The following is a 12,337-nucleotide window of genomic DNA, read 5'->3' as shown; positions in this document are numbered from 1 at the left end:
TTCAATGAGGTTACATCAGTAACACCTATTATGCAGTAAAACTGAAGGGTTCAGCTGGTTTGTTCTGTTTTTATCAGTTGGGTAGTTTATGACACCTGTTAATGTGTAAGAGATTATTAGCGTTATCAGCCCTATCATATTCTATAACACTGAACAACAGTAAGTGATAATTGCTGTAACACAGATAGAGCTTTAATCTTCTTATACTTGTCCAGACCTGGATGTTTATGCATTACTTTGTCTTACTATACTCCTCCTAACAAGCGAGAATACAATACTCCCTGCCCCCCGTATAGATCATCAACCCTTACAGATCACCCACCCTCTCCCTGCCCCACTCATAGATCATCACCCCTTACATATCATGACCCCTTACAGATCACAACCCTCTCCCTGCCCCCCTTATAGAAGAACATCACCCCTTATAGATCACCCACCCTCTCCGTGCCCCACTCATAGATCATCACCCCTTACATATCATGACCCCTTACAGATCACCCACCCTCTCCCTGCCCCCCTTATAGAAGAACATCACCCCTTATCGATCACCCACCCTCTCCCTGCCCCACTCATAGATCATCACCCCTTACATATCATGACCCCTTACAGATCACCCACCCTCTCCCTGCCCCCCTTATAGAAGAACATCACCCCTTATCGATCACCCACCCTCTCCCTGCCCCACTCATAGATCATCATCCCTTACATATCATGACCCCTTACAGACCACAACCCTCTCTCTCCCCCCCTTATAGAAGATAATCACCCCTTACAGATCACCCACCCTCTCCCTGCACCCCTTATATGTCATCACCCCTTACAGATCACCCACCATCTTCCTGCACCCCTTATAGATAATCACCCCTTACAGATCACCCACCCTCTCCCTGTCCCACTCATAGATCATCACCCCTTACAGATCACCCACCCTCTCCCTGCCCCACTCATAGATCATCACCCCTTACATATCATGACCCCTTACAGATCACTAACCCTCTCCCTCTGCCCCTCATATATAATGACCCCTTGCAGATCACCCACCCTTTCCCTGCCCCACTCATAGATCACCAACCCTCTCCCCACACCCCTTATATATCATCAACCCTTACAGATCACCCACCCTCTGCCTGCCCCACTCATAGATCATCACCCCTTACATATCATGACCCCTTACAGATCACCCAACCTCTCCCTGCACACCTTATATATAATGACCCCTTGCAGATCACTCACCCTCTCCCTGCACCACTCATAGATCATCACCCCTTACAGATCACCAACCCTCTCCCTGCACCCCTTATATATCATGACCCCTTACAGATCACCCACCCTCTCCCTGCACCCCTTATATATCATGACCCCTTACAGATCACCCACCCTCTCCCTGCACCCGTTATATATCATGACCTCTTACAGATCACCAACCCTCTCCCTGCACCCCTTATATACCATGACCCCTTACAGATCACCCACCCACCCTCTCCCTGCACCCCTTATATATCATGACCCCTTACAGATCACCCACCCTCTCCCTGCACCCGTTATATATCATGACCTCTTACAGATCACCAACCCTCTCCCTGCACCCCTTACATATCATGACCCCTTACAGATCACCCACCCTCTCCCTGCCCCCCTTATAGAAGAACATCACCCCTTATCGATCACCCACCCTCTCCCTGCCCCACTCATAGATCATCACCCCTTACATATCATGACCCCTTACAGATCACCCACCCTCTCCCTGCCCCCCTTATAGAAGAACATCACCCCTTATCGATCACCCACCCTCTCCCTGCCCCACTCATAGATCATCATCCCTTACATATCATGACCCCTTACAGACCACAACCCTCTCTCTCCCCCCCTTATAGAAGATAATCACCCCTTACAGATCACCCACCCTCTCCCTGCACCCCTTATATGTCATCACCCCTTACAGATCACCCACCATCTTCCTGCACCCCTTATAGATAATCACCCCTTACAGATCACCCACCCTCTCCCTGTCCCACTCATAGATCATCACCCCTTACAGATCACCCACCCTCTCCCTGCCCCACTCATAGATCATCACCCCTTACATATCATGACCCCTTACAGATCACTAACCCTCTCCCTCTGCCCCTCATATATAATGACCCCTTGCAGATCACCCACCCTTTCCCTGCCCCACTCATAGATCACCAACCCTCTCCCCACACCCCTTATATATCATCAACCCTTACAGATCACCCACCCTCTGCCTGCCCCACTCATAGATCATCACCCCTTACATATCATGACCCCTTACAGATCACCCAACCTCTCCCTGCACACCTTATATATAATGACCCCTTGCAGATCACTCACCCTCTCCCTGCACCACTCATAGATCATCACCCCTTACAGATCACCAACCCTCTCCCTGCACCCCTTATATATCATGACCCCTTACAGATCACCCACCCTCTCCCTGCACCCCTTATATATCATGACCCCTTACAGATCACCCACCCTCTCCCTGCACCCGTTATATATCATGACCTCTTACAGATCACCAACCCTCTCCCTGCACCCCTTATATACCATGACCCCTTACAGATCACCCACCCTCCCTCTTCCTGCACCCCTTATATATCATGACCCCTTACAGATCACCAATCCTCTCCCTGCGCCCCTTATATATCATGACCCCTTACAAATCACCCACCCTCTCCCTGCACCCCTTATATATCATGACCCCTTACAGATCATCCACCCTCTCCCTGAACCCCTTATATATTGTAACCCCTTACAGATCACCCACCCTCTTCCTGCCCTACTCATAGATTATAACCCCTTACAGATCACCAACCCTCTCCCTGCACCCCTTATATATCATGACCCCTTACAGATCACCCACTCTCTCCCTGCACACCTTATATATAATGACCCCTTGCAGATCACTCACCCTCTCCCTGCCCCACTCATAGATCATCACCCCTTACAGATCACCAACCCTCTCCCTGCACCCCTTATATATCATGACCCCTTACAGATCACCCACCCTCTCCCTGCACCCCTTATATATCATGACCCCTTACAGATCACCCACCCTCTCCCTGCACCCCTTATATATCATGACCTCTTACAGATCACCAACCCTCTCCCTGCACCCCTTATATACCATGACCCCTTACAGATCACCCACCCTCTTCCTGCACCCCTTATATACCATGACCCCTTACAGATCACCCACCCTCTTCCTGCACCCCTTATATACCATGACCCCTTACAGATCACCCACCCTCTTCCTGCACCCCTTATATACCATGACCCCTTACAGATCACCCACCCTCTTCCTGCACCCCTTATATATCATGACCCCTTACAGATCACCAATCCTCTCCCTGCGTCCCTTATATATCATGACCCCTTACAGATCACCAACCCTCTCCCTGCACCCCTTATATATTGTGACCTCTTGCAGATCACCCACCCTCTCCCTGCACCCCTTATATATTGTGACCTCTTGCAGATCACTCACCCTCTCCCTGCACCACTCATGGTCATCACCCCTTACTGATCACCCACCCTCTCCCTGATCCACTTATATATCATGACCCCTTACAGATCACCCACCCTCTCCCTGCCCCACTTATATATCATTACCCCTTGCAGATCACCCACTCTCTCCCTGCCCCACTCATAGATCATCACCCCTTACAGATAACCAACCCTCTCCCTGCCTCACTTATAGATCATCTCCCCTTACAGATCACCCACCCCTCTTCCTGCTCCACTCATATATCATTACCCCCTTGCAGATCACCACCCTCTACCTGCCTCACTCATAGATCATCACCCCTTACAGATCACCCATCATCTCCCTACCCCACTCATAGATCATCACCCCTTACAGATCACCCACCCTCTCCCTGCACCCCTTATATATCATGACCTCTTACAGATCACCCACCCTCTCCCTGTCCCACTAATAGATCATCACTCCTTACTGATCACCAACCCTCTCCCTGCACCCTTTATATATAATGAACCCTTACAGATCACCAACCCTCTCCCTGCACCCCTTATATATCATGACCCCTTGCAGATCACCCACCCTCTCCCTGCCCCTCTTATAGATCATCACCCCTTACTGATCACCAACCCTCCCCCTGCACCCCTTATATATCATGACCCCTTACAGATCACCCAGTCTCTCCATGCACCCCTTATATATCATGACCCCTTACAGATCACCCACCCTCTACCTGCCCCACTCATAGATCATTACCCCTTACAGATCACCCCTTATATAGCATGACCCCTTACAGATCACCAACCCTCTCCCTGCACCCCTTATATAGCATGACCCCTTACAGATCACCAACCCTCTCCCTGCCCCACTCATAGATCATCACCCCTTACAGATAACCAACCCTCTCCCTGCACCCCTTATATATCATGACCTCTTACAGATCACCCAACCTTTCCATGTATCCCTTATATATCATGACCCCTTAAAGATTACCCAATCTTTCACGGTACCCCTTATATATCATGACCCCTTAAAGATTACCCAATCTTTCACTGTACCCCTTATATATCATGACCCCTTACAGATCAACCAACCTTTCCCTGTACCTCTTATATATCATGACCCCTTACAGATCACCCAACCTTTCCCTGTACCTCTTATATATCATGACCCCTTACAGATCACCAAACCATTCCCTGTACCAATTATATATCATGACCCCTTCCAGATCACCAAACCTTTCCCTGTACCCCTTATATATCATGACCCCTTACAGATCACCCACCCTCTTCCTGCACCACTCATATGCATGATTAAGGCCAGAAGGGCCAAAAGGTTGCATCTTTGACAATAAAGGTATAAACATTTAAAGGGACAGTCAACACCAGAATTTTTATTGTTTAAAAAGATAGATAATCCCTTTATTACCCATTCCCCCGTTTTGCATAACTGACGCTGTTATATTAATACACTTTTTACTTCTGTGACTAACTTGTATCTAAGCATCTTCTGACCGCCCCATATCATATGACGTTTAGTTATTATCTATTGACTTGCAATTTAGCCAATTAGTGCAGTGTCTGCCACTAGCCACGGGCATGATTACAATGTTATCTATATGGCTGACATGAACTAGCTCTCCCCTGTTGTGAAAAGCAAATACAAAAGAGGCGGCCTTCAAGGGCTTAGAAATTATCATATGAGCCTTCCTAGGTTTAGCTGTCAACTAGAATACCAAGAGAACAAAGCAAAATTGTTGATAAAAGTAAATTGGAAAGTTGTTTAAAATTACATGCCCTATTTGAAAAATCAAAGTTTTTTTTTTACTTGACTGTCCCTTTAAGTTTGTTTGGGTCTGTGGACTTCTTTGACTTCTATATTGGTTTGGGGGTAGCAGTTAACCCCTCACCACGTGCACCATCAAAGAAAACTACTACTAAAGGGTGCTGGGCTCACTTACTGACTTCTTGCCCCACTCATAGGTCATCACCCCTTACAGATCACCCACCCTCTCCCTGCACCCCTTATATATAATGACCTCTTACAGATCACCCACCCTCTCCCTGCGCCCCTTATATATAATGACCCCTTACAGATCACCCAACCTCTCCCTGCACCCTTATATATAATGACCCCTTACAAATCACCCACCCTCTCCCTGCACCCCTTATATATCATGACCCTTTACAGATCATCCACCCTCTCGCTGCACCCCTTATATATTGTAACCCCTTACAGATCACTCACCCTCTTCCTGCCCCATTCATAGATCATCACTCCTTACAGATCACCCACCCTCTTCCTGCCCTACTCATAGATTATAACCCCTTACAGATCCCCCACACTCCGCATGTGTATACTGTATTTTAATGTTGTGCTGTTACTAAGCCCACTACATACATCTTATTGCTTTGTGTTTCACTGCCCATGTGCTGCATTTACAGTAGTTGTGCTTCTTACAGATATTTGTAGATCAGATATAGCTAACTAAAGTCTTCTAATACCAAATAAACATTCTGTGTATCAGGACGCATGAGTAATGCTGGTGGAGTTATTGTTTTTGTTCTGAATTTGTGCTTATCTTTTTTAAAGTGATGGTAAACTTTACATGTTTTAAAATCAGGTCCAGAATCTAAGTGATATTCTACAGGGACTTTAATTGATCACTTCTAATAAAGATGTGCTGTACCTTACTTTTTTATGAATTTAGCCATGCCATTCTAATATCCCGCGCTCCAGCCACCCACCTTACAAAAAAAGTGCCATATGACTAGAGCTCCGATTGGAGAACATTTCAAACTGTTAGCTAAAAAAATAATAATTTTGAAGTGGGCGGCCGGAGCACGGGGTATTAGAATGTCTTGGCTAGAATAAAAATTAAGTTACAGCGCATCTTCATTAGTGATCAATTAAAGTCCACATTAAATATCGTTTAGATTCTGGATCTGATTTTAAATCATGTAAAGTTTACCATCACTTTAAATCCCCCTCTGCCCTTTAAGCACTTTCTCCTTGTTCAGGTGGAGTATAGGGACTGCATTTTGTTTTTATGGCAGTTGATGCCTAGAAGAATGGGGGTGGGGGGGCTACAATAATGTTTGGATATATTTAGTATACCCCTAGATTTGTCACTGCACAGATTCAAAGGGTCATTGTAGTTATTTGATTTTTTTGTTTCATCTAAAAGATGATATTTCAATTCGAACAAATTTGAAAAAAACATTTCTGGCAAATAATAGTTTCCTCGTTGTTAAATACCGCTCTTCTAGATGTAGGGGGACAAATGAGTACACTGTCCCTTTGCTTGACCACAAATGATTACGACAAGACTTGTTACCTCTTGAGCATCAGGTTTTACCATTTTTGTCAGTATACCCATCCATCCCTAATGGCACTTAAGAGACGCTTCACCTTATTGTATGCAGCTTCCATTCCACTGACCGACATTTGTATTTCTTTTTTTATACAGGTGACACCTTATTTATTGTTCTGCGCAAGCAAAAGCTAATCTTCCTGCACTGGTACCATCACATTACCGTGCTGCTCTACACCTGGTACACTTACAAGGACTTTGTGGCCGGAGGAGGCTGGTTCATGACTATGAACTACACTGTCCATGCCTTTATGTACTCGTACTATACCCTACGTGCAGCTGGAATCCATGTGCCACGACCCTGTGCCATGTTCATCACAATCACCCAGATCCTGCAGATGTTAATGGGCACCATGGTAAATGTTCTGGTCTACAGATGGATGCAGGATGGGAGCTGCTCCAGTACGTTGCAGAACATATTCTGGTCCTCTTTGATGTATACAAGTTACTTGGTTCTTTTCTGCAGTTTCTTCTATAAAGCTTACATGAAAATGCCAGCAAAAAAGAAGAGTGAATAGTTTTGTATGAAGTAAGACGTTTTCCCCAGAGCAGTATTGCCATTACCAAGACATTTCCATCCTTAATTGTGACCATATTCTGTCTGTTTTTTTACATTAATTTGTTATATGATATTTCTAAAACTAAAAATAGTACCCTAATTCTATTAACTAAGTGCCATCATTACCTTTACTTGGAAAATTCCACCAAAATCATGGCATCCAATGAGATATTATTAGGTATAATTACACAAGGGGGGAGTCCCTCCAGACCAGGTGTTTTGATTTTAGGAAGAACCAACAATGAATTTACCTTTAATCAAAAGGGATATGTTTAAAATCTGGCCTGCTGAGGTGTTTAGGAAACCGAAGGTGACTACTAACAAAGGCAGAATTGACACACAAAGTTATATGATTATTTTATTATTTTCTAAGTGAAGGAAATGTCAATACTGCATTTATTCACTCTAATTAATGTATTACAGAGATGTTCATTAAATACCTCAGTCGTGTACCTGAATGAAGAACTAGTAGACTGAAACTGTCTAATTCCATTTATCGAAGGAGGCCAACAGGCCAAGATTTAATACATTTCTGGATTGGCTTTGGTAGATAAAGTAGATATCTACATATCTCATCAGTGCTTAAGAAGAGATACAGTTAAATACTGGCCTGTCTATAGCCCCAATGACAGAAAAGTAATTTAAAAATGAATCTAAAAATTATACCAAAATTAGAAAACAATAGTGTAAATTTCTATGTGCAATGTTGTGCTTTGAGACCGTTATGCAGTTCTAGTTGCTAGTTGAAGAAAGAAAATCCATTACTACGCTAGAAGGAAGACTTGAAAGTCTTCATTGAAAAGAACATCGATGTCCTAAATTATTAACAGGCAAAGTAAATAAAGCAACTCTACACAAAAACAGACAAACTGACAGTCCCATAATATCTATTGTGTGAGGGAAAATGACAAAGAAAAACATTTATAGTATAATTTAGATGTGCTTTTCTAATGGTCTGTGAAGGATATCAGTGCCTTTTTGAAATATAGCATTGTATGGAATACATAGGAACACACAAAATCTACACATTAAAGAAGATTTGCAATATTGAATCAAACTAAAACTAAACAAATTTCTTAAATTGATTACCAATTCTTCAGAACTGAAGTATAGAATGGAGACCAATCTCCTTTTGTTGTATTCAATTATTGAGCCAACAACCACCTAATTGTATGCAGTATTTATATCTATCTACATTTATTATTTATTACTTATGTCTAGAAACATATCTACATGGAAAACGGATATCTAACAAGCATCTGTTATTTATGATGTTTATAGCTGGAGAATTTTTATCAGCAATTAAATCTGTGCAAACTGACCTTGTCATAGCCACCTGACTTTATACACTGTGCAATATGATACATAGTTTTATCAGACTTTGGCTTATTGGCTTAGTTTTTATTTAATTGTTCATTTCTTTTCCACTAGATATTATTTCAGTAATATGTAAGTAGTTCCTATCTTCTAGAGATATAAAGGTATCTATAATACAAAAGAAATATGTAATCCATTATTATATAAGCACAAAAACATAATTATCTTTGCAAAAGATTCTAGGACCGAGAGCTTCCAGAACTTTCCATCACCCTGTAAATACCCGCTCAAATGCAAGATAAATACATTTCCATGCTTACATACTAAAGTTCTAAAAAATAACTGAACCAGTAATTTAGGGGCTTGTGTGTCTCTATACAGGAATATTAGCATACACTGGATTTTTTGTGCCCAATTTCTGGGTAACCCAGGGCTTACTGGAAAGGGTGCAATTCTTCATTCTCAGGCACCAAAAAAAAAAAAATTCCAGGAAGTTATACACTACAACAATTTAATACCTTATTCTGTAGGAATGTAGCTTGACTGCATTTTTTACAATCATAAAATAATATATGTCTTATAAAAACCTTGCTAACTTTGACTCTGTGCCAGTGTTTTGCAGTAAAAGTAATCTTTTTTTTTGCTAAAATATGTGAAATATGGAAGTCGAAAAATCTCTACCAGATTTTTTATTCAAATTCTAAGCTAATTTATTTCTTCAAAATGAGGTTTATTTGCGCAATAGTAGAGGAGTTGGTAAGCCTGAGCATGAGAAGATATAAGGTGGAGGACGACCTTAGTCCTTAGTTCTACTGGTCCTTTACCAGCTGTGCGTCATCCCTTATATGCAGGTTTCTAAACAAAATATTTCAGTAAAACCAAGACAGGCACCACATACAGGATCTTTGTGCCTATCTATGAGTTTACATAGTCTCTGGTTAGTGTGCGTCATATCCCATCTTCCTGTCCTTCAGGTTAGTGCATAAGAGCATGCTTACTAATTAGCAGCTGATTATACTCTCTGACAGATATCTGGGTGATTTGAAAGGTGTAAGTCTCACTGTTAAAACAAACAAATAAACAAACCTTTGCATTGCAAAGTCCTTTGAATAGTATGATGGGACTGCACAATCCTAACATATAATTGACTTTCGTGCCCCTTTAAGAACACAATGGACAGATGTATTGGAGCTACAGCTATATAGACTGTAAGATGTTAAACAATATTACTGCAGGTTAATAATATGTCACAAACATATTATACCTCAGAGCAAAATATACAGACCAGAAAAGGATTTATTATAACAAAATATACACATATATTGATAAGGAATTTTTTTCACACTGAAATAGTGGCTCTAAAAAAGTGTATAATAAGTAGATAAGGTTAATACAGTGTTTAATGTTTTTATAATTTGGCTACTTTGACAAAGTACAGAATTCATGTAACACATAGCTGTCTATCGTATCTGATACTACACTGCAGCTGGCTCGCTGGATTATGAATTGGTATAATATGCCCCAGAAGATGCCAGGATGCTGGTGCTTATTAATAACTGACCATACGGTTTTAAGTAAAACCTACTGCATATTGTCTGTGCTTATTTACTTGTCCACAAATATATACACAACCATCTTTTGAGATCTAAAAACCCTTAAAATGTTCAGCCATAAAGAAATATTGACACACAATACTGACAAGGGATTGCCATGAACACGTGCACAATGTAAACTAGTGTTATTTATTTTTATTAAGGTTATTTTAATGATAGAAACTTGGTGAAAACTGTTTATTTTTAAAATGATGGAGCCTGAATCATATAGTCCATGTTTGGATAAATGAATGAAGGTCTGTTGGAGATGATAAACTATACAGGTTGTATCATAGGATACTTTAGTCTAACGATGACAGTAAGAACAAATTATACTTATATATGTGTATGATTATTGCACTTTTATATATATTGTATCCTAACATTATGTTGGTGGTAATATGTAATGTACACAATTTGGGCTTTTATAGGTTCAGAAGGTATGTCGCTAATATTATGGCAGATGTATTTGATAAATAATATACAGCTTTTATACAAGGACAACTTTAAAAACATTCTGAAGAATTCAATGATAGACACAAGTGAAATGTTGAGTAGGTTCCTAAGAGAAATGTGCTTAAAGGGATAGAAAGGTCAAAAGTGAAATGTGCTTTGGTACATTTCAGTTTTAAATAGAAGTATTTTTTCAGCATACTTCCTTTAGTAAAAACACTTCTAGTTAAAGTCATTGGTATTTTTCATTGGCGTACGTACATACTGTATGCTGTGAGATCACTACACCTTCTTAGACAGTCAGCAGTGACTTGTATGACAGAAATGAAGTCTTAACAGATGCAATACATACCACTGAGCTTGTATACTAGTGCACAAACCCTCACAGCATATGTGCGTATGCCATTGGAGAAACAGTAATTACATTTATGCTAATGGAAGTATATTGCAGAATCACTTCTATTTAAAATTGAAATGCACCCGAGCACATTTCAGTTTTGCCCTTTCTGGTCATTTAACCCTCCCTGCTGATCATTCTCACGTGTTCTTGAACGATTTGTAAATATTTGCTGTATATACTGACATTGTCTTGAAAAACATGGTTATCCAATAAAGGCGCATGAAAGATTATAACATTGCAAACTATGAATTGTAAGAAGAATATAGCTATTCAATGTCCAAGGTATGCAGCTCAAAGCTTCACCCCTTATCAGTTTAATAAATTTGATTCAATTTGTCCACCCAATCAGGATTCAGCACAGCAGATGTTGCACATTGCTTTTATTGTTGAGGACATACCACACTCATACATTATCAAAATGTTGGCACATTCCCTTTGTTTTTGTTTTTTTAGAATAGAAAAATTAACTATTTTTGTTTATGTTTCATGGGTCCTTCAATGAAGATCTGGGACTCTTAATTTATTAGCTTGTTTTAATGCTAAAATAAATAATGAAAATCCTATTTCTGATGAGGATCCTTCACATAGTTATAACTAATGAATATGTGACTTTTTAATTTGTAAAGCATGTAAATATTTTATACTAAAGACTTTATTTTCTGTTAATTCATAATAATTAGAATGTACTATTATATTATCCAAAACCTGCTTCATATGTAATTGTGGATGTTTTAGGAATTCTTATTTGGTATATTTATATTTGTATCTCTAATTTGAAATAAAGATTTTTTTAAACAGTGTGTTGGTTCATGATAAATAATAATTTGGAAAAGGTTGGTGGGTTCATAAATAGGGATGGGTGAATGTTTTGCAACATTAGAAAAATGAAACGAATTTTAAAATATTTGTTTGTTTTGAATTGTGAATGTTTGTACAACATTCTAACATTTGTTTAATGTAATATTATTTCTAATGCTTTCTTCAAATGTAATATCAAATTCGAATTTTCTAATAATTTGATTCAAATTATGCAATATTCGAATTAGAAAAATTCAAATGTATATATTTGTAATAGTATTTCTAATGCTTTCTTTAAAGGGTTAGACATCTTTTGTATTTTGCACAAATAAAAATTACACCA

At 40.4% G+C, this 12,337-nt stretch overlaps 1 protein-coding gene across 1 annotated transcript in view; it reads left to right on the top strand.

The window, feature by feature from the left end:
- ELOVL3 (ELOVL fatty acid elongase 3) overlaps positions 1-11,996 on the top strand; it is a 30,248-nt gene extending 18,252 nt beyond the window's left edge. Inside the window, exon 4 of the mRNA XM_053691967.1 lies at positions 6,972-11,996. Within this exon, the coding sequence (XP_053547942.1) occupies positions 6,972-7,393 (422 nt within the window). The 3' untranslated portion in view covers positions 7,394-11,996. The remainder of the gene's footprint in view (positions 1-6,971) is intronic.
- The last annotated feature ends 341 nt before the right edge of the window (positions 11,997-12,337 follow it).

This window comes from Bombina bombina, chromosome 9 (genome assembly GCF_027579735.1).
Source record: "Bombina bombina isolate aBomBom1 chromosome 9, aBomBom1.pri, whole genome shotgun sequence".
Classification (NCBI taxonomy): Eukaryota; Metazoa; Chordata; class Amphibia; order Anura; family Bombinatoridae; genus Bombina; species Bombina bombina.
The sequence above is the reverse complement of the archived record's forward strand: the minus strand, read 5'-3'. Positions and strand labels throughout refer to the sequence as shown.